The sequence below is a fragment of the Erpetoichthys calabaricus genome, chromosome 8, assembly GCF_900747795.2.
Source record: "Erpetoichthys calabaricus chromosome 8, fErpCal1.3, whole genome shotgun sequence".
In the NCBI taxonomy this organism is placed as follows: Eukaryota; Metazoa; Chordata; class Cladistia; order Polypteriformes; family Polypteridae; genus Erpetoichthys; species Erpetoichthys calabaricus.
The window spans coordinates 78,854,618-78,880,779 of NC_041401.2; the positions used below are offsets into that span (position 1 = coordinate 78,854,618).

Sequence of the window (26,162 nt, forward strand, 5' to 3'; positions counted from 1 at the left end):
TATAAAAGTTAGATTTTCTCATTTCTGTGCTAACACCCTCAGCAATCCCTAAAATATCTGCCACTTACTGCCTTAGGTTATCCATCCATTTCAAGAGAGTGCTGAATCCTAATTATGGTCACACAGAGAAGCCCTGGACAGGGAGTCAGTCTATAATATGATACACACAGGCACATTTCAGAGCCACCATTCAGCGCACTGTGCATGTCTTTGACTTGCCAGATGAAAATTCACATGAACACAGAAAATGCCAGGCCCGGGCCTCTAACCCAGTTTTCTGGAGGTCTGTGGTGTAGTTGCCATATCACCCTCTCTTATTTAACATCGTGCAAGCTTTTAAAATTTGGTACACAAAGCAAGACTGGTCCCTTTACATAACTGACCGAGGTAGGGGGGATTGCTCAGTGGAAACAAAGTGAAAACGAGTGCGATTTTGTCATGTCATTTTTTTTTTTTTTTTTAAATAGAAAAGTACATAATTCAGTTAAATTTAAATTGATTTAACACTTGGCAGGCTTACAACAAGAGACCAACTGCTTAATATGACTATGAATAAATAGAACAGCCGTCCATTTTCTCATCCAAATTATTGCATTATTGGGTCACAGAATATTCACAGTTCTGTGGGCTTTCACAATGAACAATCCACACTTTTTTTTTTTTATTTTTTTTTTTTATTAAGGACATAATTTATGTTCTGACAGGCATACACAAGACGTCAGTGGTAATTTGCTTGCTGTGGCATGTGACAAAAAAAAATTGTCCCAATACCTCCATAAAGATTTGTTCACTTGGAAGTGGCTGTTAGTTCACCTTCTTTGCAAACTCCTCTCCTTTCTTAATGGAGCCCTTCAGTTCAGACATCGCTTCTCCTACCAACTTTTCTTCAAATGGTGACAATTTTCCCAGTCCCAAGTTCTTTTCAATTCCATTTTTCTAGGGAATGGAAAAAAAAACACACATACATTATTTACTAAACAAATACAATAAATTTGCAACAGTACATGTACAATGCTCTTCGTGTGGTGCAAAAGGATTCAATTTTCTCTATGACTTGAAGGAAAGTCATAACTGGGCAAACACAAGAACAGAATGCGCAGCGCCAATTGGTATCAACAGACAGCTGAACCACAGGAAGAGCAGCGTAAATAAAGCAGAAATTCTTAAAAAGGGTAACAAGGTCTGCATTACATTACAGAATCCCACGCACGCCAGGCACACACTGTTCTAGTTTCCACTGCCATACCATCAAACCCCAGACCTTCCAATTCACTAACAGTTCATATACGATATGTATTGGTTTTCTATTTGCTGCTGATAGCTTTCCATTTTTACCTTTAAAAGCATCACAATTAAAACATGAATCCCAGTAAATGTATACTTGGGGTTTAATCAATGCAGAGGGCTCTCTGCAAATCACAAGCATAAATCTGCGAAGTGCGCTTTGTATCATTAAGCAACTACATGCTTGTCAGAGGTTGTCTTTTGTTCTGTAAATTCTTTAAAAGACGGCACAATCACTGAAATTAGTAAAGGCAGCAAAACCAAATCACAAAAGGATCACATCTGGGACTGCACAGCACATTCTTCAGTCTCTAACACACAGCAGTAAGCATCAATGTGACATACCCCAAGCAGGAGAGGTGTAGAGAAGTAAGGAGATTCCGTTTCTTCAGATCTCACAAATGAACACTCCACCACTCCTTCTTTTCCATTCATTGCATCCAGTAAGGAGAAGACAAACCGTGCTCCAGCATAGGCCATAGACAAGGTGGCAGATCCTGACAGAGGAGGGAAAACTACATGTTAGAATGAACATAAACACTGGCAACATCAGGAAAGCCATATGTAAGCACACAAAGCCAAAGGTCTGCGTACGCTTAATACACCAAAACACTGCTCAAGGCCAGCAATCAAGACTTTAAATGGAAAACATTTACCTGCACCTCTGAAAAACCATCTTGAATCAAATCATGAATCCAGCTGAATCACGAGTCGAATGAAGCATTACAACCGTAGTCGCTGCAATACTCCCAAGACAACACCCTGCCCCCCAGGTCTATAATCCGGTTAGCTGTTTACTCCTCCTTTTTCACTGCTGCCGAGTTTATACACTTCGAACAACCATACTGACCTAAGCTCACTTTCACCATCTAACAACAAATATTGGTACTTTTCTATTATCGTGACGAAAATCGGTGGGGCCACTGCCCCCACTGCCTTCAACTGAGAGTCACGCATGCGCAGCACCCCATGTTGACACTCAATTCCTTGCCACTAATCTTTTTGCGTTATGCCTGAAACAAAGAAAATTAAGGAACTACCAACCAGCGAGGAGACATCAGTGTCCTTTCTTCAGGACACAGGTATTCTTCCTATAGAAAGGCAGTGTCCCCGAAACCACCCTATGAAATTATATTTCTCCAACCGGGTAAAGTGGAGGTGCTCCAGGAAAACTTGCCACACAAGTGTAACCATCCGACAAGGAAACTGGCTGGAGAATTCCCGATTACCATTCATGACTGTGGTTTGGTTCATTTATTCGTGCTGTGAGGAGCGAATGTGAGTGAAATGGTGAGAAAACCAATTAGACATGATGAAGGGAAGAATAGTTGACTGGAACAACTACATGTGGGAAGTTTGTGCGTGGGACGTCAGTCGTTTGCGAGAGGACACAAATTGGAGGCGAGGGACTATGCGTCGAAATCGACAAACGTTTGTTCGACACGCTGGGTGAGGAGGGAGCACCCAACCGATTTGCGTCACGATAATAGAAAAGTACTCAAATATTTGAAAGCTCAAATATGAGTATTTTGCTTGTTGTTAAATGAAAACTGAAGAGCGTAACAACTTTAATAATTAAGACAGATACAAGCTAATTACTGTAAATGTAAAGGCAGCCTAAATACTGCAGAGAGTACTTCATGACAGTGCTCTCCATGGCTAAATACCACCTAAACTGCAGTTTCTCTGGCCATACAACCACATTAACATATGCATCTTCTATGCAGTGTCACAGCTAGGAAGAGAGACATGAAGCAGAAAGGCTTCGAGTCTACAGGCTGGAGTTTTCCACTTCTGCTACTAATGGAAGAGGCTTTCTTTATCATGAGATGTAAGCAGTGCTATACAGACCTCCACTAGTGTTTGAGAAACACATCAGTCCACTTCCTGAGGCAACGGTGCCTCCAACACGACTGCAAATTCTAATTGTTAATTTGAATAACCTTTCAAGATGTTATACCAGATTATAAAGAATATAAATTCAGTTGAACATCCCAGCTCTAAAGCTTCATCCAGTGATCAGCTGACAATGGAAGAGCTAAAGCGCTATATAAAGGTAATGAATTATTATTATTATTATTATACTGTAAAGAGACACATTTCTCTGAGTGTGCCAAACAGAGTGAATATGTTTTTATGAAATTCTGTAAATAACATTTTCATTTGAAAAGAACACTACAAAAACAACTGGCCAAAATTCTGTTCTGTAAAGCCTTCTTATTCAGAAGAGGCCATGCAAAAGTCAAGTATGTAGTGTGAGCACTCACGTGAAAAAAGAAAAAGTTATTTTAAGGCAACAATAAGTAATTTGCAGTAAATCACACAATACATGTACTGATTTTACTGTAATGTCATCATGTGATATTGTGCAATATAATACTTTTTGCCTCATTTTGTATTCACATCCATTATGGGAGTGGGAGAAGCTGAAGAGATTTTCTTTTAAATAAAGAGACTTACAATTGCTTACCCAGACAAACGTAACCCATTTCAGGATTACAAGAGGATGCAGTTTACTTTTGACAGCCCTGTATAAGGCACCAGACCATCATAGGGCCTACTCACGCACACAACCAAATTCATCTTCAGCTCAATTTGGAATCACCAATTAAACAAACCAATTGATGTGGGATACAAGCTGGAAGAGGCCTAGGAAAATCCATACAGACATGAGGAGAACAGTGTAATTTTTACAGTGTGCAAACTCCACACTGACAACGTCCAGGTATGGGACTCAACCCTGGGACAGACTCTTGCGTGGCAGCAGTGCAACCCATTATAACACCATGCTGCCAGAAGACAGATACAGAATTATTGGAACTTCAGTTAAGCTACAATACAACCGAAGTAATCATAATGAATGCACAGTAAATTTCACACTCTTGATGTGATCTGTGAAGTTCTGTGTAAAAGGAATAGTAAAGTGATACTGAAAATGAATAATGCAGTTCCCTACACAATGAATTGTACTTGAAGGTCTGTCATGACATCACTTGCCACAGAAATGGAAAATGGTTTAGAGCCAATTAAAACACGGCCAAGAGGGTGACAGGAGACTCTGGGCAATATCTGCAGCAAGGTCTGAAGGAAGGGGAGGTCGGGGCTGCGGTTTACCACTACTGGAGTATTTTTCCGAGCACTTCTACTTTCTTTTTTAATCTCTACTCTGATAAATTAACACATTTTTAATGTATCCCATTGTGTACCATTAAAATATCTGAAGCACTTTAAAGACTGATAAATTAATGACAAACAGGAAGCACTTCTTGTCATTCAGATGAATTTTGCTAAATCAAGAATTGATACATTATAATATTCTTCTACAGTAGTATTGTGAGATCTGTATTATAACTTCATATGTTCACGATTATAAATACATAGAATGTTTTGCTTGAAATGGTTAACTAAATTCCCAAATGCCATTTCAGTATTCATGGAAAGGGAAACAGGATCAAGTGCTGAAGACTAACAGGTGTTTCATTATGTTAATGGAATGAAAATCTGTCAATTACAACCGTATTAAACTATGCCCTTTTCTGCACTGCACACAAAAAAAAAAATCCATGGGTGAACCTTTGCAAGAACCACTTAACATGGGTTTTCATGTAGCTCTGGACCACCGAATCCTTGTCTTGCCTGTCATGTACACTTCTGCTCTAACAGCTCCACTGGCCATGTTTGCTCCAATTTAATTTAAACCCTGTTAACTTGTGTTTATCAAGGCTGGCCACTGTTTCCATAATTAATTATAACATATTTATTTATAATGTATAAACACACCAAAAATATCCAGTGTAGGAATCACTCACCCCAAACAATCCCCCCAAAAAAAATAATCCCTGCAAAAGGTTTTCCAATTGCACTGACCTGCTCCAGCCTTGGCCTTCACTACTTCTGTTCCAGCTTCCTGGATTCTGTTTGTTAAAGCTTCTAATGCGTCTTGAGGAAATTCAACTTTTGGAGTGCACTTAAAACCAAAAGTATTCAATTAATTTGTTAGCTGTATGAATATGGAAAATCAACAATTACCTCATTGGGTTATCTGTAGTGCTGGTCATAAGATTATCTTTTAACATGTACAATAAAGTCTAATGATGAGATCTTTATGACCAATGACTATTATGTCAAACCAAGTACAGTGGCCGAGTCAAACTCTGAGCCGCAAAACTAAAAGCATGCCTTAGAACAAAAATTTAGAAAAACAAATTAAAAAAAGAGGCCAAAATGAAAGGATACTGGACTGGGGGTCACTTTAGATCACTGTAGTTACCGCACATCTATTAGCATAAAGCAACAAGTTTACATATCAGAATATGAAAATATTGAGCAGGGAGTCTACTAACTACTCACCTGGGAAATCAGTGGGATGATGGTCTTCCCTGCATGCCCACCAACCACAGGTACATTCACTCGAGCTGGGTCAAGACCCTGCAACGGAAGGACAATACATATGCTTTTTATATTTAAAATATAAAACTCCCAAACATCTTAAAAACCCCTGGCATGATTAGTTTAGAAATATGCTTGTTTTAATAAAATAAGCAGACTCCTACAGTAATCCTATTATTACTTATTATTTTGAAACAAATCTTCATCTTGCCTTTGGCTGAATGAAACCTTTAAGTTTGACACTATACATAGATCTCAAATTAGATTACACAAAACAGTGCTAAATGCTTTTTGTAGAACATTTCTATGTAATTACATATAATGGTACTGTATGTACATATTATAATAAAATTTATTAATGAGGCTAATTTCACACAGTCACCTTTACTTTACCATTTTTTTGGGCCATGTGAAAAATAAAATCGGTTAATACTGTTAATCTGAATTTTGGATTGCAACACTGAATTATTTTAGTGAAAAAAAAAAAGGTATGGCACAAACTCAAGTGCTTCATGGTGCAGAGGATATTTTAATATTTCTTTCAAGTTACCAATAAAATGCAATGAGTATCATCCTAACTAGAGACTTTTAACTTACATTTCATTACATCATATTATTTAGTATGCTGCTTCAAGAATATAAAAGAATTCAAACTCAGGAAATTCTGGACTTCAAGTAAGATTGAATTTCTAAGTGGATATTATAAATATGAACATTACATGAACAGACTTTTTCAGTATTTAGTATCTGAAAGTATACAAAAATATTATTTACAAAAGTTTTAGAAGTGGTGACATGTTTCATAAACGGAAACCTAGGTATATACAGCACAATTTTTCTTTATACACTGTTCCAATTTGGTGAAAAGTGAATCTGAAGCGACATTTATGTGATTGGGGAGGTCATCAGGGCACAAATTACAGATTTGTTTTACCCTTTAGTAGTAAGGTACCATTCAACTAACAATTAAGTATCCACCCAGGACAATTCAAGTAATGCAAGCTGCAGAAGAAGAAACAATTTCAAGATAAAACTACTAGGACATGTGGTGTCAATGTAGTGCCGTCTCTGGTTAAAGTAAAGAATATCCAATCTACATATAATTCAGGCTAAAATTTTTAGACTGTGGTGGAATTTTTGCTCTTTAAGACTATAAAATGTATGGTTTTAAAAATATACATGTATCTGAGTAACAGACTTAGCAACCAGCCAAATTAAACATAGCTCCCTTACCTTAACGAAACAGCATGTGACATTAAAGCATTTGGCATCAATACAAATCTATTTTTGCTAGAGGTCATGCTTTCTCTTTATATCACTTATATCAGGGGCCAGGCTCATGATACATCCAAATGGATTTTACATGAAAGGTACTACTGCTGTCTCTCTAAAGAGTAGTAAGGTTATTCTGGACATAACTTTCTACTTGTATTATTTCTACACTAATGCTCACACCATCTAAGTCACTCCATTTGGAAAGACATGTTGTAAATACCTTTAAAAGCAAATAATCTCTTCCACATTCTGCCAATAAACTATTCAATTATGGGATCTTTCCATGCTGTAAAAGTGTAATTATTAGCCTTGGGGTCTGACTGATCATAGATCGCATTTTTATACGTACAGAACATTATATTTAGTTTAAACAAAACAGACTACAAGCATAAGCAAAATGAAAATGCTGACTGATAGCTCTTGCTTGTTGCCAAAATTTAAAGTATAGCTAAATTTGCTATGTAACATTAAATTCTAAAAAGCCACATGCTTACTTTCAGGTCTGCGACAAAGGTGTTTGCTCTAACAATGTCCAGTGTGGTCACGCCAAAGATTCGGTTGGGGTTGTATACGCCATGCTTTTTGAAAACCTCCGATGTAATTGGAATGGTTGAATTCACCTGAAAGGATGTAAGAATGACATTATTAAGGAATCTTAAAAATACAGCACCTAAGCAAACTACATTATGAGACAGGAAACAATCTGCTCTTCAAAATGCATACACACTAACTGGAAAATTTGAAAACAAGCAGCTACATCTTAATCTGCTGAACCAGTGTGTCAGCCGGCAGATCACTTTGAAATGCTTTGGAGGACAACAAGTTAATCATATCCATAATGCACTGGTTTTGGAATGCATTTTAGAACATAAGTAACACGCACTATGGGAAAATCCAAGATCTAGCTGTCAATCTTTTGACCAGGCTTATCATTTTGAGTCATTCTTTTAAAATATCTTTGCTCATCTACATATTATTGTAAGACATACAGAGTAAAGTGAAATTGTTCCTTGGAAGTCTGACAAATGCAAGTAGGTCTGAAGGTGTAATTACTTTAGCAGAATGTTATAACAACTCCACTGATACTTGCAGCTAATTTCAACATTTATCTAGTAAAGAAAAGAGGACCTTTATATCCCAGGAAATGCTGTTCACTATCAGAACACCATACTTTTGGTAAGTATTAATATTAACAATTTTATTGGTTTTACAGACATGCAAGGCTACATTTAATCGAATTAAATCCAACATCCCATCACTTACCCATTAGTAAGTAGGCAATTACATTTGGTGCCAGTGTTAAGATGAATTGTACATTTCATTTGGCGATTACTTTTTTTAGACAATCTTTCTGATATAGGCTTTGCATATCTCATGAGGTTGCTTAAATCTCATCAATCTGCTAGAAGATGGATCAAAAGTACCTTCTATTACAAGATTTTCAAATAAAAATTTTAAATTTAGTGCACATTAAGCCCGACACTTTCTGTGACTACTACTATAAAAGCGAAAGGGGTACTACCTTATCAAGACTGTTGAAGAGATTCTTCATAGGTTTTTGATTCCTGACTGCTTAGGAATTTGTTTTTAATACAAAAATGATTTCCTTACTCATTGCTTTATTTTTAATGGTCCATATTGCATATAAATTTTTTGGTTTTTACAACTTCACACTTTAAACTTGTAAAGGTTGAACACCACAGGTCATATTTGCTTATAACAATTACAGAATGAGAAACGCCAGTGCAAATATTGCAAGCTACTTGCCATACTGTGAAACATAGGATGTGTTAGCACTGTTTAGCTCCTGTACTTAAAAACAAAAGTCATCTCAGTTAACCTGCATGCTAGTTGATCCTCCCCCAGAGAATGAAGAGTTGTCTGGATATTGAACACACACACACCCTCATTCATACTTCCAAGCTACTAACCGGGTTGGAAATAATACAGATCATTGCTTCTGGGCAGTGACGAGCACAGGCATCAGACAGGTTGGCCACAATAGTGGCATTGGTGTTGAAAAGGTCATCACGGGTCATTCCTAAAAAATTAGACATAGACAGAATCAATATAGATGATCTTATATTACAAAGCAATTTGAGAAATACAAGTGCATTTTAAAAAGGAAGGTCTGGGAGATTTAATACTTTATAATACATCACAGTCAACTAATTTGGATGTACTGATTTACAACTATGCAGAGACATCTGTGCTATATAACTAGTTACTTATGTGTCTAGTCCAGAAGTGCCAGCAGGTATTAAGGGAAACCATAATTTCCATTACAATACACACAGAGAAATGAACAAACATCCAGTACAACATTTTTTATTTTTTTTTAATCTGTTCTGTTGCAATTGGCAAAATAAAATGACTTACTAACTTGTAGCCTGGGAAAGGTCCATCAGTCTTGGAGGAGAACAATGGCATGTATGATACATTTCTTTTAAAACAAATACTTTGTATCCTGTGTTGTACATTAAACCACAGTCCTGAGAAGCCTCATAATACTAGAATGACACCCTATGCTAGAAAAATAACAGCACACATCAAAAACTGGGCTCTCTGCTAACAAATCCTGCTGAAAGGAAGGTGTCACTCAAAAAAAACATCTTAAATGCCAAAAAGGTATGAAGTAATGCAAGCTTTCTGTAACACTATATCACCTGCAGTTTTGAATGGTAAAACCTTCAAAAAACGTATACAACATCGTATACAACATATGACGAGTGAGACTGTTATTTCAATACCAGTTTAGATAGATAGATAGATAGATAGATAGATAGATAGATAGATAGATAGATAGATAGATAGATAGATAGATAGATAGATAGATAGATAGATATACTTTATTAATCCCAAGGGGAAATTCACAAAAATATATATATATTTTATACTGAATATTAAGAATGTAGATGAAACTATGCACTGAACAATAACTACTGAGAGAGAAAGATACAATTTACTATAATAAAATTCAAGAGGAGGCAGGTATGACACTTAAAGAAACTTTGGCTTTGACCAAAATTCTTACTAATTTATGCTGCATGCAAAATAAGCTTGACACGTGCTCACCTGGTTTTCTTGGGACACCTGCAGGAATCACAACCACCTCACAGCCTTTCAAGGCATCACCCAGCTGTTCAGGACCAATATAGCCTGCAAAATGAAAGACAGTGCATGGAAAAAAAATGTAGTTGATTGCCATTCCATTTACTGTAAAAGCACAGACCACATAAGCACAAAAAAAAAAAAAAAAAAAAAAATGAAGGCAAGGCTTTTGATGTAAATAGCCTATGAAAGTCCACAAGTTTAGTTTTTTTTTTTTTTTTTTTTAATTAGAAAACATGATTTTCCACAGTAACAGCTCACTCATTCCAGTGTACAGTATATCAAAATCCCTTTTCTTACCTGTAACATGTGCTCTTGTCTCGATGTGACTAAGGTCTGCAGCTACACCAGGGGTGTGCGCAATATCATATAGAGACAGTTGGCTCACCAGTGGGCTGTTCTTCAGCAGTAAGGAAAGAGGCTGACCAATACCACCAGATGCCCCTAGAACTGCTACTTTTGCATCTTTCTGTAAAGAGAAAATCATAAAGGAATATAAAGCATTAAGCAGGTAAACTTCACCCATCAGAAGCTCTGCAAAATTATGTAAAGCTGTAGTTTCATCTTCGACATTATGAAAACTAGTGATGTCACATTTCTTAAGCCAGGAAGAAATAATACTTCTGCAGAGGCATATTTCTGACAAGGCTATTTTTTTTCTTTCATAATTACTTAGGTGGGTTTCACTAAACTGTGGACAATTTCCAAAAAAATCTAAACAGCGAAAAGGCTAAATTTGAAAGCCTATAACCCATGCAACATTGGAAATCCCATTTAAGGATGTACGGTATGATCATAATACAAGAGTAACTTTTATTCGATACAGGGCCAGTAGGTTTCGAACTGTTCAGCAGCTTACAACGTCAAACACCCATGAAAACTCTTAAGACAAGTTCAATGGAATCTAGATTTTGGCAAACAAACAAGTTAAAATTGGCACAAGGAATTCACTACGATATCAGGTCATGACCTCACTTGGCGCCCCACATGGCAACAACATACACCTACGGTTTTAAAGGTTAAAATTGCTGGTTAGATGCGACTGAGCACTGATGAGGTACATTATTTCATACCTATCCGTCTCTTACAGTAATACTTGGTTTTCAGCTAGAAGCTAAGACCCCGGCACATTGCCTTTCATTTGACTGGATCAACCATGAGGCCCATTGACATCCTGCTTTATACAGCAGCCAAACTCGTCTTCCGACCGTAGTATTACAGCTCTCTCTACTGGAGACTACTCTGGACTGGTAACATTCATCATTTCAAACGGCAAAATTGCATAACTTGTTACTCTTCAAACACACACCTCTCCAAACACCGGCGACCAGTGATACCACTATGAAGGTGACATCGTCACTTACCTGTGCGGACGTGGAGAAGCTTCTACTGAGAAAAAGGGCAGGTCTAGCAATTCGAGAAAACATCGTGCACTATTTTTTTATTTAAAACCCTAAAACTCAACTCGCGTTTCCTGCCCCGCGGAGTGACTCCTACGTCCTTTAGCCCCAAATCCTGCCAAGTCAATCAAACATTTGGTGTTACAGGACTTGCTACAATAAACCCCGCCTACATTCACGAATTCGTTATTTTATTTGGTGTTAACAGAAAACCTATGTTTTTATTGGGTAACTTCCACGTCAATCAGTGTTCCACACCGACAAACTCGTGCGTCACTGCTAACTTGACGTTATATTAAGCGACACTGCCTGGATTGGCTGGAAGCTCGCCAGTCAAGAAATACTAGGTACGGAAATTAGACGTCAGAGCCTGGATATGGAAAGCGTCCCTGGCAACAGTTAAATCTAAAATAAAAAAGGTTCGTTTTTTCGCTTAATTTCAAGTTTAAAACTTAAACTTTATTGTTAGCTCGATGTATTGCCAAATAGAAGTTGGAATCAATATTTATTCACAAGGTGAGATGCGCTGAATGCTTGTTTTATCGACTGGAAAACAGTGTATTAGGTATCGCAGTTCATTTGATTGATAAGGTAACTTGTTTATTTGGCTGCCATCCAAATAGACTGTCATATTCTCTCAAAGGCGTAGGTCATAGCACTATAAACAACTGAAACAATACAGTTTAGCTGTCTAAACAATATGTGTATTATTTAGTCGGATTCAATGGGTGTCTTTTAATTTTGTCGTTGCGTTTCTGATATTACTGCACTGCACCAGCGGTACTAACTAGCGATACCCTTCCTTACTACAATGAGGGTTAATGACAATAGATAAGGCTCGTGAGATTGCAAGAAATTGCTTTTAGCTCTAAAACGAGTTTTTGGTCTTGAATAATAGACGTTTGTAGCTAAGGTGTTGGAAAAACACGTTTAAATCAGTTAATGTATTTTTGTGACCCATGAGGGCACCATGAAAAAGTAAGTTCACGTCTGTTTTTTAACTGTAAAAATATATATATTTAAACAAATAAGCTCTTTTCATAAAGCACTGAAATGTATTCACCTTGGAAAGTTGCTATACAAAATAAATGTGCTTTAATTATATCTTAAGGCATTGCTCCTACCACAGAACCACCCTGATGTCTTATTTAATTTCGATATACGGTGGGTAGTCTTACAATATACAGCTATATTGGTTTTACTCTGTGGATGATCAATTTCCTATCCACTGTTTCCTTCTTAGGTTTGGGAAGAATCTGATCCTTAAAGACTAAGGCAAAGAACAACCCTGATTCAATACTAATTTACTTATAAGCCATAATTCTGGCAGAATGCCTCCATACCTAACAGAATCCCACATGATGAACATGCACACTCCATTTAGATTCAAATCAAAGGCCTGAGTGGATGAGACAGTGATAGGACTGTCTTATTGCCACATAAATGTTTGCCATGTTAAAAAAATCTAATAGTCTCATTGCTATTATAGTACAAGTAAGTGGCACAGTGCTGCTGCAGCAAGTGGTGTTGCTTTCTTGACACACTTGGACTTCCAACTGGGTATGTTTTCAGGTTCATGGATGGCTCTAAATTGGCCTAGTATACATGAGTGTACCACACAGACACCTGGTTCGGAGTTGGTGTGGTCTTTGTTCAGCTGCAACAGAGATACAGTCTGGTTTCCTGAAACTTTACACTGAAAAGCAGGTCCAGAAAGGGGAAATATGTTATTTTAAATATTCTGTTAAAGCTGTTAACCATACCTACCTTTCAATTTTATTACTGTACTGTAAATATTCATCCAATAAAATATTTCTTGGTTTGCTATAGAAAAGAAATCCTATTCTAACCTCAATGCTCCAGTCAACACTAATTATCTTCAGTCTGGCAACAATCCTTTGGTCTACCAAAGATATGGAATCAGTGCAGGATTTACTTTAAGGAAAAAGCTCTCTTATCATAATAATCACTTATTTCAGCCTTCTTTAACCTATGCAGTGCTCCAGCTCTAGAAGAAGCTGGGGACTACAACACTAAAAGATCTCCATATTGATAATGTATATGTATGTTTTCAACAATTAAGCTTCAAATTTATTCCATGACCTATACCACTTTTATTCCTCTATATAGAAATTAAAAACACATTATTAAAAGCAGCTTACCCAGTAACCTGTATCTATTCCAGTGGTGATACTGGCTAGCATGGTCGATGATTCATACAGCATTTCCAGAGTACATAAAGCATTTCAAGGATTCATCTTTTATTGATTTTGTGGAACAATGGGAAGGGGATCTTACAATTAAACTTTTAGAAAAGAATATTATTCTGCCACTCATAAAATACATTCTAGTTCAATATGCACCAAGCACACTACAATTCAGACAAAAATTATTCATTGATCACACATGTCTTGTGTAAAGTTGTCTTAAATGTGCCCAGGTCAAGATCCAACCTGTGAGTAAAGATCTAAAGTGCCTGCGTCGCTAGGTCACGTGCTTTAGGACTGCCCCGCCACACATTTTGGGCAAAAAGCTTTGTATAGCTGTTACACAGAGTGGAATTTAACATCACGTCTTAATAACAGTATTTGTCCTTATAACAGATGTGTTAAAAGTGTATTACGAATTAAGATGTACTGCAATATTGTATCCCACATTACTTGGACAATGATTTATTTTGATTAACTGGAAGAATCCTAATACACCTCAGTGGGAAAACGATGTGCTGTATTATCTTGATATGAAAAAAAACAAGCTCTCTTTATGAGGATCTGTTCCAGACTTTTTCAGAACTCGGCAAGAACTTATTAATGTTATTCTAAAGTGAAATGCTGTGGGTCCATGTTTAAGATTTTTATTCTACTTGCTGTTTTATTATATACAAAGCACTATTTTCAATGCAGCTGTCTGTCCGCCTGCACTGTGTTGTCAAGTGGAGGTTGAATGTTCAGCTCATTATGGATTGCTTTTAAAGCATACGTATGTGTGTCATTCTTATTTGTTTGATTGGGTTGTATTTTGATATAAAGTTTTGTTTATAAAAAATATCGACATTGAAGTGCAGATGGTATTTTATCAAACTTATCTTGTGATAATGTTAATATCTCTTCCTTTAGCTCTTGTTTCTTAATTTTTATAATTTTTTTTACTAGGTCTAATACAATATGGCTGGAATGGTTTTATGTGAGCCAACAGAGCTGTACAATATTCTAAACCAGTACACAACACTTACCAGGCTAGCGGATCCCACTTATCTGTGCTTACTTGGTGAGTACCTCGTGCTCTAATGTCTGCTGACGGGTCCCATAACAGAAGACTTATTTCTTATTTCCTAAAGCAGAATCTGATTTTTTTTTAAGTTTGTTTCAGTATAGAAAGGTGTACTTGAATGGTTTATATTAAATGTGCATCTGATTATGTGCAGAGTTTTCTGTTAATTTATGAATTTATAGTTTGACACAAATGTATAATTTATTTACAGGGTTATTTTTATTTTATTATTTTATTTTTATTTCTGGGGTTCATCAGGGGTGTGTTGTTGCTCCTACTCTGTTCAATGCTTGTATGGACTGGGTGTCGGGCAAGGTCGTGGGGTCCAGCAGCTGTGGGGCATCTGTTGGTCAAGAAAGATTCACGGATCTTGACTTTGCTGACAATGCTGTGATCTTCACAGAGTCAATGGAGGCTCTGATCAGGGAGCTCGAGAGACTGAGTGAGGAGTCTGAGTGTCTGGGCTTGCGAGTGTCCTGGTTAAAAACCAAGATCCAGGCCTTTAATGGCCTCTTGGGCACAGCCATCAGCAGTGTGTCTGTTTGTGGAGAGAGTGCCGACCTTGTTGAGAGGTTTACTTACCTTGGCAGTGACATTTATGTCTCTGGTGACTCTTCATATGAAGTCAGTAGATGGATTGGGAGAGCATGGGGGGTCATGAGGTCACTGGAAACGGGTGTGTGGCACTCCCGATATCTATGCAAAAGGACAAAGGTCCAAGTCTTTAGAGTCCTGGTGCTTCCTGTCTTGCTATATGGTTGCAAGACATGGACGCTATTCAGTGACCTGAGACGAAGACTGGACTCCTTTGGTGCTGTGTCTCTCTGGAAAATCCTTGGGTACCATTGGTTTGACTTTGTGTCAAAGGAGTGGTTGCTCATGAAGTCCCGAATGAGGCACATCACCGGTATTGTGAGGGAGCGTCAGTTACGGCACTATAGCCGCGTGGCGCGTTTCCCTGAGGGTGATCCAGCTCGTAAGATCCTCATTGTTGGGGACCCGAGTGGCTGGACCAGGCCAAGGGGTTGCCCACATAACACCTGGCTGTGGCAGATAGAGGGTCATTTCCAGAGAGTGGGACTGGACCGCGTGTCTGCCTGGGGGGTTGCCAACCAGGATCCCTAGCTGTTTTATCGTGTAGTGGGTGCGGCAACACACTGTACCAGTGCATGCTCCCCAACTTGACTTGACTTGACTTTCTTATTTTTATTGACCTAGGTGTAGTTTATAAATGTTTTATTTATTTCCGCAGGTATGTGTTTATATACGAAGAACATTCAAAAAGTTTCTGCACTTTTATATATTCGTTGGAAACATTGAAAACATGAGGAGTGGTAATTGGGCATTAGAAAGTTGCTACGACGCTGGGAAAATTGCATCGCAAAGGAAAGTGACTATGTAGAAAAGTAATGCAATTTATTTTTGAACTTCTTAATAAATCGAGTTAAAAAAATGTGCAGAAACTTTTTGAATGTCCCTCGTATTTTATAAGTGCTATTTCATGAAGCAAATTAGTTGTTCAGTGGTACAAAAATTTCAGAAGATAATGCCATTAGTATTGTATTTTAGAGTGAAAATTTAGTTTAGATGTAAGAGTAAATGTTAAGTAATAAAAATATCTAATGATCTGAAAAACACATTTTTATTTCCTTGTAGATGCACGTATAAAGGAAGAATACGAACGAGATCATATCATTACAGCTCAAAGATCTAAAAAGGCAAGCATTTCTTTTTATTTTAGCTTGTTGTATACTGACATTACGGGCAAAGCCAGATAGGAGACGACGCCTACATGCATTCTGACAGGCCAGTACCGTCACTACAAAAGCAATACTTAAAGCATGAATTCAAGTTATTCTAAGCAGCTTTGTGCCCTAAGCAGCTGTATGCTCTTTATGAAATGTAAGTAATTAAAGTGGAATAAAATTGTTTAGCTAAACAAGTGGATTTTTGAATTGGGCTAATAAGCACTTTTAGGTTGACTTACTTAAAAAAAATTCAAAGATTACCTGAACTCAAAAAGAGGTTTATTGGAAGTGCAGTACCATTGTGAAGATCAAGAAAATCGGCGACTTTCCACTAATTAGCTCAATGCCATTAACGTGAAGTGGTGAAAGATACTAAAACTGTATTTTTTACTTGCAAACAATGCCAAAAAAGTCCACATTTAGCTATCACATACTGCATTATACTATATAAAATTTAGCTGTAAGAAAAATATTAAATAATTGTGTTGAACAGGATATTACTACACAAAAAAAGTACTTTTGTTTACTTCTCAACTATTTGCCTACCTCAACTGCTGAATTGTTGTTCCATAAGATTGAAGATTCCCTAGCAGTAGAATTGCAGAAGCAACAGACTGAATGGCATCTCACTTAATTCTCCACTGCCATCTCTCCATTTGTTGCCGGCTGATTGTCTCTGATGAGCGCGTCTGTTTTGTTTTTTATTTTTTTCTTTTGTTGTGTTTTTTTTGGGGATGTTTCATGATAACCACTATGGAGCTGATTGTGTTCCAGTCTTCCAAGTGCTTTATCCAAAGTGTGGCAGTACTGGCACCTATGTAGGTATCTCCATGCACATTGAAGTAATGTGTGAACAGAAGGAAAAAGTATTTCATCTTTCATAAGAAATTCCATTACTAAATATTGCTGGGATTACATAATCTTGTTAGCCATGAACATTATCTGAGAACATGTGATTTAGGAAGATGACTTCATTTCTCATTCAGTGTAATGAAATAAACTGAGCTTTTAGTTACATTAACATACCTTTCAATATTTTTGGGCATTCCTTAGGAATTCCATTATTCTCATTATGGTTTGCGCAATCCTTGTAAAAAACAAAAATAGTAGTAATTACAATTAGTCATTTATTCATTTTTATGAATCCACGTTATTTAAGCACTAGAACCCAATCTCAACAGCACAAGGTGTAAATCAGGAATCAACCACTGACAAGGCGGCAGTACATCACAAGGCACGCTCATGGACACACTCAGAGTTACTCACGCTGGACCCATTCAGAATCTGCAAGCAGCACTTTGGCATACGAGAGGAGAACAATGTACCTAAGCAAGACTAGTCAGCACCTCAGTCAGGATGTTAAATCAATCGAGTGAAAATAAGGTTAGAGAAAATTTTAGCACAACACCTAGCAAATGTTGTTGTATAAGCAATTTCCACACCAACATTAGCCTGATCAACAAATTCTTGTGTCTCTTTTGAATGCAATCAATACACAGTAAGAACGTTTTATCATATTTCACTATTGATTTTTCCTTTTCAGAATGAAAATGATGAATTCTTGCCTCCTGTCTGTATTGACTTGGAATGTGTGCAGCACTGTGTAATATATGATGGCTATACTGCTAGCTTACATATGGATAGTGAGTATACATTTTTTTTTGTTTGTCCTGTTCCCCTTTACTTTATGTGTTGTCATCCAGAGGTGTTTCATTGGCTGGTTCAACTAAAATCCTTTTCTTGACAACTAGTATAGGTGTTGTTACTAAATTTTTATTTTTCTTTTTGTTGTTTTTGAACATATTTATTCAAGCTCCTGCAATACGGTGTGCAGAAATCATGGAGCAAAAAAGCCAAAATCCTGTTCACATTCTAAAAGGTGGCTATGAGTCCTTCTCTGCCCTCTACCCTTTTCTCAGAACTGTGAAGATAATTTACACACCTCAGGTAAAGAGTAATATTCATCATCATCACAATAAGGTAGAAATTAGATCTGGTACAAAAATGACATAAAACATCAATACAAAACAAACCAAATTAGTTATATAAAGTATATTTTATAGTAAACACTGTACCAAAACATTTTGCTTATATAGCACAGTAAAATCGTGGCTTAAGTGGACACGCAAAAGAGTTTGGTGGATTAAACTCCACTATTTTGCCAGTGGCAGAACCACTGTATGATCAGGATCAATGTAAATCAAGGGAGGTGCTGTAAGTTTGGGAAAAGCTAGTAGACATTTTCACTGTAGGTGAACCTTTGAAAGATGAAGCCATCTAAACATGTTGTGTGAAGAGGAGGGTATGGAAGAGGTGACTGAAGCTTGTTACACAGACAGCGGTTAGTGTAGTAAAAGTACAATATCACAGTGATGTGTTTATGGTGTAAGTTAGTTATATCAAAATGTAATCATGTCAGAATGGCTTGTTTCTCTTTTATTGTTTCGTTAATGGAGCATTATACAATTTCAGTTAAGGCATTTTTTGTGTTTCATAAATTGACATTGAGTAAAATTAATTTACTTCCTCTAAATAAGACTTTATCAGTTACCATAATGACATATCCTTTGTTTTTTACTATACCTGGGTCTTTAGAATTTTTATAATTGTGTCTGTTACTATTTATCAATTGTTAAAAAAGGCAAACCATTTTAATTTAATATCTGTACTCTGCAAAAATATGAGATGGGAAAGGGTATGGCATATGGATGTGGCCAGGCATGGGTTGATAACCTTCTGTGCTTAGTGCCTTTTAACACTTCTCCTTTGTTATCAGAAGGTATTATTCTCAACTGACTGTTTATTTTGCATTGTGTTGTAAACCCTCCCAAGTACTGCAGATATTCTGATTTTGTAAGTGAGTCTTAAGCAAAGCTGTTGAACACATAAAGAATTATAATAACAATTTTTTGTTTCAAGGAGATTGATCATGCCCTGTGCCATGCAATTAGCTGCTGCAACAATCTGACGCAATGTTTATTTGCATGAGAAATTAAAAGTTGACGTTGTTTGGTACATACTGTATTAATTTAACCGTCTACATAGTTTATGTATTGTTATACTATTAAGAAATATGAGAGTAGCAAGAAAACTGGCACCTCTAAGTCCACCCAGGATATCACTGGGGCAGGAAATCTAATCTACTGGTTATTAAGGGCCCTGCTGGGTATATTGGGAGAAGGATGCTAAGGATGGAGCTGCCAGGCAAGAGGAAAAGAGGAAGGCCTAAGCGAAGGTTTATTGATGTGGTGAGAGAGGACATGCAAATGATGGGTGTAACAGAGCAAGATGTAGAGGACAGAAAGATATGGAAGAAGATGATCCGCTGTGGCAACCCCTAATGGGAGCAGCCAGAAGAGGGCAGCAGGTGGATACAGGCAAAGCCTGTCTCTCAGCTTGGAACACTTCATCATATATTTTTATTTCTGTTCAGGGTCTTGGGAGACTGGAGCCTATCTTAGCATCATCAGATACAAGGCAGGAATCAACTCTGGGCAGGGCACCAGTCCATTGCAGTGCCAACTAATGCACATATCTGTACATGGGCAGTTTAGAATGAATTAAATTAGCAAACACATTGTTGGAGATGTGGGAGGAAAATCAGAGTATTGTATCTGGAAAAAAAACCTACAGAGACACTGAGAGAACTTGAATACTTCACACAGATAACAAACAATGATGAAATTTGAACCCAGAACACTGGATCAGTGAATCAGCAGTACTAATCGCTGTGCCACCATTCTGCCAATTATAAATCTAGCTCTGTATGTTACCTGCCATTGAAACTGCTATGACATTTGTGGTGTTAAGTGCAATGGTGTGTTTAGCATGATCTTTAGAAATTATGAGAAACTTTCACAAACATAAAACAGACATCATTAAAATAATTTTTGTTTACGTTTTGGGCACATTATCTGACAATATCTTCTAAAGGGGGTTCTTACCCTTCAAGGTAACAGTAATTCTACCTCCTTGATGTTGTTTTTATGTAGGAGTTAGAAAGTCTGCTTCCTTACCCAGTGGAAATATTGCAACATCGGTTATACATGGGAGATCTGAAGCAAGCTGAAAATCCCCAGATGCTTAAGGATTTGAAAATAAAAGCTCAGGTGAATGTGTCGGGTACTACGCCAAATGTGTAAGGGCTCTTATTTTTAGAATTCATATCCTGTATATCATATTACAATTGGATTGTTTAAACTTGTGAATAATGTTGTTTCATTTTTGTCAAATTTACTTAAATCCCATCTTAAAGTTTAGTAGTAGAGTTTAAAGGCTTCTTTTATTATTTCTGCTCTGCTGGATTTGGGGTATTTTTATTCAACTACTGTTGTGGAAAAAAAAACTCTGTCTTCAAAGAAGGCAGTTACGGAGTTTAGATAAGAATGCAGAACAGTTCTTTATTTGCACAGAGTTATGCACAAATGTCTCGGTCCATGGAGTGAGCAGAGAGTTAAACAATTCACCTCCTTTTATACTTTAATTACATAACCTTACCTAATATATAATGTCTCCTGACTCTTAATATACAGAACTTTATTATCTCTTCCAATCCACTAAAGCCACCAGTAATTTCTGACCCCTGTCGATTTTCCCATTATTCTAAAAAACGCTTTGTTAAGAGGTTTGTTTAGCGGATTGTCCTATTGATCTTAGCTCCGCTTCACAGGAGGGGTTGTGTGGGCTTTCCCTTCAGTTTGTCCCTACTTTCTGGAGGGATGTTCCTTACTCATTTCTAACTCTGGAAAATTACGTTGGTAGTTTCTCTAAGACGAAGCAGAGGCCTCATTTGCTTAAGCTTTAAGTTGCATTTAGTTAGCCCTTGAGTTACATTTAATCCTTTTCCTTGAGTTTAATGATTCATTCTGTTGTAGCTTTTTATACAGTATATATAATTGTAATAGACTGTAAATGATTATTATATATTAACTAAAAATTCGATACTTGTAGGATTCAACATTGTTTCATGCATGACATATCGTTATAAACTATCCACAAATTTGATGGCTGTCTCAGACCATAAAAAATAAATGAATTAAAAAACAAAAGTGGGTACTGACTCCTTATCCTATATTCTCTTCCAAATTCATACATTTTTCTTAAAAAATAATTGGAGACAAAATCGAATTCAAATGATTAATTATAGCATACATAAGACTAGTTTACTGTTAAATAAATGTATAAATAAATACAATTTGCAATTTATATTTGTATATCAAAAACAATGTTCCTTTTTGGATTTGTTTATTTCAGCAAATGGTGAATTAACAGCTTATTTGTTAAGCCAGCAACTAGCTACAGTATATTGTTAACTATTATTATTATTTTTAAATTTTCTGAATAGATGTATTCAAATACTCAGTAGTATTTAGGCTGGTGCCTGTCCTGGCAGAATAGGATACAAGTCAGGAATTAATGCCAGATGGGACACCAGTCCATTGAAGGCAGATTCCTTGACACCCTCATACAAAGCCCATTTTTTAGTCACCAATCAGGTTAACCTACACAAGCACGAAATGCATGAGGAATTGTGGGACAACTTCTCAGACAGTATACTGTGCTTGTCCTGAAATTTGAACCCAGGAATCTGTAGATGTGAGGCAGTGGTGGGAACAGCCATGCAACTTATTATTACTTCTGGTATTATCAAACCTTTTTGGGTTCAAATTTTTAGGAAATGAATCGATTATTTAATTTATTAATTTGGGAAATGTTGTTGACCATGAAGATTTAACAAGATGCAATAAATTATTCTGCTTGGAAAGATAGAGTTAACAATAAAAGTTCATATTAGCTAATAAATTAGGTGCTATGCAATTTCTTTGAGACACATTATTTGTGAAGCACATATCTGCTACACTTTCTAAATTCAGTCAGTCAGAAAAACATAATGAGGAAATATTCAGTTTCTTATCTTTCATAGACTAAAAATCCTCTCTTACTGCCATTGGACTGAACAAATGTTAAGAACAATTTAAATGCACTGCTGGTAATTTGAACTTTTAACCTCCGTTCAGTTCCTATGTCTACAACAGTTTCCTGTTATTTTTTTTGTCTGATGTGTCACTGTACACTTCTCTATTTTGAGTGTATTCAGGTCTGGTTTCTGTTTATGCAAGTGCTGCAAGGACAGCTTCTAGCTAAAATGGCATTCTGCATAATAAGCAGGGTGAGAAAATGAAAATAGTAAATTTGAAATAAAAAAGCAAAACATAAACATTACTAGGTTGATTTTGCTTCCTTAAATAATAAGCCAAAACAGGACTTTGCAGAGTTTCTTTAACTAATTTTTAAAGTGTAAAAATTCAGTACAGTACTTTAAAAATGTAAAAACTTTCATGACTGACATGGAGGGCTTCACTTTGTGCCTAGGTGATTTATTTTGTTTATTCTAATTTCCACTCCTGGAGTACAAGTCCTGTTCCTATATGGTATTAGGGGGCTGTTGCTTCATGGTAATGGAAAAGCAAATGCATTGTGTTTTATTTTACTAGCATTTTGGAAACATCAAGGTAAGACATAGGATCAACTTTCATATTGTAATCAGATTCTTAAAAAATAACCATCAGAGTAACATAATTTGTTAAAAAAAAACTAAAGATTGTTAGAACACCTGAAAGGTATGCAAAAATTGTGGGTTCTGAAATATAATTAGAATTTTCCCTTCTCTTTTTAACAGGTCAGTTAAAGGTTCATCTCATGTTTTAGACATAACAGTTTCTGAGTCTACGGATTCTGATCTGTCGCTCTTTTTCCAGGAGGTGTGCGAATACATAGGCAAGTAGAGGCAAGCATTTAAATGGATATATTTGTGTGAGGACACTTAATTTAAAAGTTATAATGTCATATGAAACATTCATAAGTGGACAGTTGGAGGTCTGCAATATTCACAGCACTTGATTCAGACTCTCATAAAAGTAGCCAACTGGCTCACCATCTGCTGCCTTTGTGTTTGGCCTTGTGTTTGTGTGTATAAAGGTAGCAAGTTCCAGAATTCTGTTCTAATGCTGTCAATAGCAGAAACTGCTTCAAGTTTGACTAGAAAGAAAGCTGTTTCATTCAGGCTGAACCCAGTCTGGCAACCACATACCTAGTTTAAATAAAGATATTTATTTGGCTAAAAACTGAAATCATTCTTTTACATTAAAGGAGTGCACTGACACTTTCACTGTAGTAGCTACTGTATATGTGGAATCAATAAGGCTAACAATAATGATTTAACATTCTGACAGTAAAATATTTTCACTTTTACAGATTCTCACCTTAACTCAAAACATGCTGTGCTGGTCTTCTCCCGTCTTGGCATCAGTCGCAGCAGCACTGTTATAATGGCTTTCCTCATTTATCATCTAAAATGCAGCCTGCAGGTAAAAATGACACTGTATTAACCAACAGCACTGCATTAATCTTATTAGGGAAAATAATGATTGAGACCTAAGGTAATATGGGTGGTTGTTTAAAAAAGTGGTATAATATTCCTCTATGTTTAATATAACAGTACCACTTGGTCAGACACAAATATTAGTTCATATTCCAATTTACTACTAATTAATAACATGGCGAGAGCATAGAAGTCACAAATTTTAATAGAGGTATTTTCAGGCATCGTTTATCCCCTTGAACCTTGCTTTCTATTACCTGTGCTTTCTTAAGAAATATTTTGCTTGTACAGTATATCAGTTTTTCAGATCACATTGGATAAAGGTATTGGTTAAATACACAATAAGAAGAAGAAAAATTCCTGCAGTCAGCCACACACAAATGCCTTTTCAATAAATCTAAAATATTCCTTGTATAGTTTTAAAAGGTGCGTCAAGACTTATTGCTGCAGTCTGACTGAGATATGGGACAACCTAGCTATCAGCTAACCAACCCAGTGTGATGGACTGAATGGTCCCCTCTTATGTCCTTATGGTTATATAATATTTTCACACAATCCCATATTAGCATGTAAACATAGTAATATGTTTTTGAAGATGAAGATGAAAGTGCAGCTTGAGAATCTTTCTTTTATATTTAAAGCAATGCTAAGTTCAGTGCTCTAGCATAAGGGTTAGGGTTTTGACTTTTGAACCTCATGTTCGTTTGCTTTACCCCTCAGACTATGTGACCCCAAACAACCCCCTTAACCTGCTTGTGCTCCAGCTATAAAAGCCACATAACAACACATGTGTATTGATTACGCAAGCTACATTGGATAAAGCTGTCTGTGATATATGCAACAATTATAATAAATAATATATTCTTAATGACTCAGATATTACAGACAGCACATGCAGATACTGGCACAAGGCACAAGAAACAACACATCACCTCAGGTTGTGAACGACTGACACAGAGAGACAACATGCACAGACATGATCAGATTGCAAACATCGTACACATCAAGAACTGGCACTGCAACACAAACTAGTATACGCATTCAAACCATATTATAAGAGCACCCTCTCCACAACACTTGAAAATCCCACACGTTAACAACTTTAGAACAGAACTATACTGATAGAAAACACCATCCACCATAACAGACCGGACATAACACTGGTAGACAAACAAAATAAATGTACATATATTATTGACATTGCCGTGCCAAAAACACACACATAGACATTTAAAATACAGAAGTACACAAAACTGACAGAAGAAATAAGCTGCTTGTGGAGAATGGACAAGGTGTTCATTGTGTCCACCACTGGTGCCATCCACATACACTACATAGAAGCCTACCAACATTAAATATGAATCAGTATGCATACAGAAAACTACAAGAAGTAGCCATTTTAAATACATGTGAGGAAATGCTTTAACAACACTGTTTTGTCTTGGTAGAGTATTTTATTGCTCTACTTTCCCCTTTTGTATTATTAATATGTAGCCTTTGTCAGAATGCCTCAAATCTCCCAGACTTACCACTGTTTCTAAGGTATTGTACCATATAACTTCTCCTCACCTTCCCTTCTACAAGTATAACCTCAGGCAATTAGTTGTAGTAAAAGACAAGCAGAAGTTAAGTTACAATTTAAACAATGTATTATTGATAATATTCATAAAAAATAACAATGCAAAGTACAGTTGAATATTGTCAACCATACAACCTGATAACTGCAGTGGGCTGGCGCCCTGCCCGGGGTTTGTTTCCTGCCTTGCGCCCTGTGTTGGCTGCGATTGGCTCCAGCAGACCCCTGTGACCCTGTAGTTAGGATATAGCGGGTTGGATAATGGATGGATGGACAACCTGATAAATGTTGATGTGTAGTTTCAGGCGGCACACAGACTTGTTAGTTACTTAAAATGTCTCTAGTTAAGGCATCATTTGAGGTCAGCTTTCTTCAGAACAGGCCGCATGCCTGTCTCAATATGGCTGCCGAGTTTTGCTCTTCATTGTGTTGTCCTTTTCAGTTCATGGTGTGTGATGGTCTTTCATCAGTTTGGTAAGAGAGAGAGGGTGAGGTAAAGCAAGCAAATTTATAGATTCTCTGCCCAACCCCTAGAGCCAATAGGGTATTGTGGTACTTAAAGGCTTCTGATACAAGCCACTTCCAAACAGCCATAATTCAGACCAATGTGGGGATAGAACACCTTCACACCTGGCCCCAAAATCATTTGTTGAGGTAAAGCTTGGCAGTTAGGAAGCCTGGCTTTCCTGTAGGGGTTGAGAGACAGTCCTGCAGAGCAACACTTACCA

The 26,162-nt window shown here is 36.8% G+C and overlaps 4 protein-coding genes and 1 long non-coding RNA gene across 11 annotated transcripts in view; 3 read left to right on the plus strand and 2 right to left on the minus strand.

Moving 5' to 3' along the window:
• The window catches only part of castor2 (cytosolic arginine sensor for mTORC1 subunit 2), a 186,724-nt gene that overhangs the window by 106,261 nt on the left and 54,301 nt on the right, over positions 1-26,162 (plus strand). The window lies entirely within an intron of this gene.
• Positions 1-26,162, minus strand: part of rcc1l (RCC1 like) — a 122,160-nt gene that overhangs the window by 21,357 nt on the left and 74,641 nt on the right. The gene's annotated exons all lie outside the window — the stretch shown is intronic.
• Positions 491-11,597, minus strand: LOC127528967 (malate dehydrogenase, mitochondrial). Its single transcript, XM_051930956.1, has 9 exons — positions 11,424-11,597; positions 10,360-10,528; positions 10,024-10,107; positions 8,880-8,989; positions 7,443-7,568; positions 5,635-5,712; positions 5,152-5,251; positions 1,630-1,781; positions 491-936 (listed from the first exon to the last, which is right to left on the minus strand). The coding sequence occupies exons 1-9, from the start codon at positions 11,484-11,486 to the stop codon at positions 805-807; spliced, it is 1,014 nt and encodes a 337-aa protein (XP_051786916.1). The 5' UTR covers positions 11,487-11,597; the 3' UTR covers positions 491-804.
• Positions 11,791-16,526, plus strand: LOC127528969 (uncharacterized). The gene is made up of 3 exons (XR_007935661.1): positions 11,791-11,878; positions 14,612-14,726; positions 16,386-16,526. It is a non-coding gene; the product is annotated as an uncharacterized LOC127528969 (long non-coding RNA).
• styxl1 (serine/threonine/tyrosine interacting-like 1) overlaps positions 18,025-26,162 on the plus strand; it is a 119,169-nt gene continuing 111,031 nt past the window's right edge. For all 4 annotated transcript variants that reach the window (XM_051930959.1, XM_051930958.1, XM_028806916.2 and 1 more), the window contains exons 1-5: positions 18,025-18,120; positions 18,291-18,424; positions 20,470-20,615; positions 23,157-23,254; positions 23,732-23,844. In XM_051930959.1, coding sequence (XP_051786919.1) covers positions 18,114-18,120; positions 18,291-18,424; positions 20,470-20,615; positions 23,157-23,254; positions 23,732-23,844 — 498 coding nt within the window. In that variant the 5' untranslated portion in view covers positions 18,025-18,113. The remainder of the gene's footprint in view (positions 18,121-18,290; positions 18,425-20,469; positions 20,616-23,156; positions 23,255-23,731; positions 23,845-26,162) is intronic.

Excerpts from the sequence above, each read along its gene's own strand:
- LOC127528967 (XM_051930956.1), bottom strand. The coding sequence starts at position 11,486 with ATGTTTTCTCGAATTGCTAGACCTGCCCTTTTTCTCAGTAGAAGCTTC. Across the intron at positions 8,990-10,023 it reads AGGTGTCCCAAGAAAACCAG|GAATGACCCGTGATGACCTT; the intron begins GTGAGCACGTGT and ends CTAATTTTTTAG. Across the intron at positions 7,569-8,879 it reads TCTGTATTATTTCCAACCCG|GTGAATTCAACCATTCCAAT; the intron begins GTTAGTAGCTTG and ends ACATCCTTTCAG.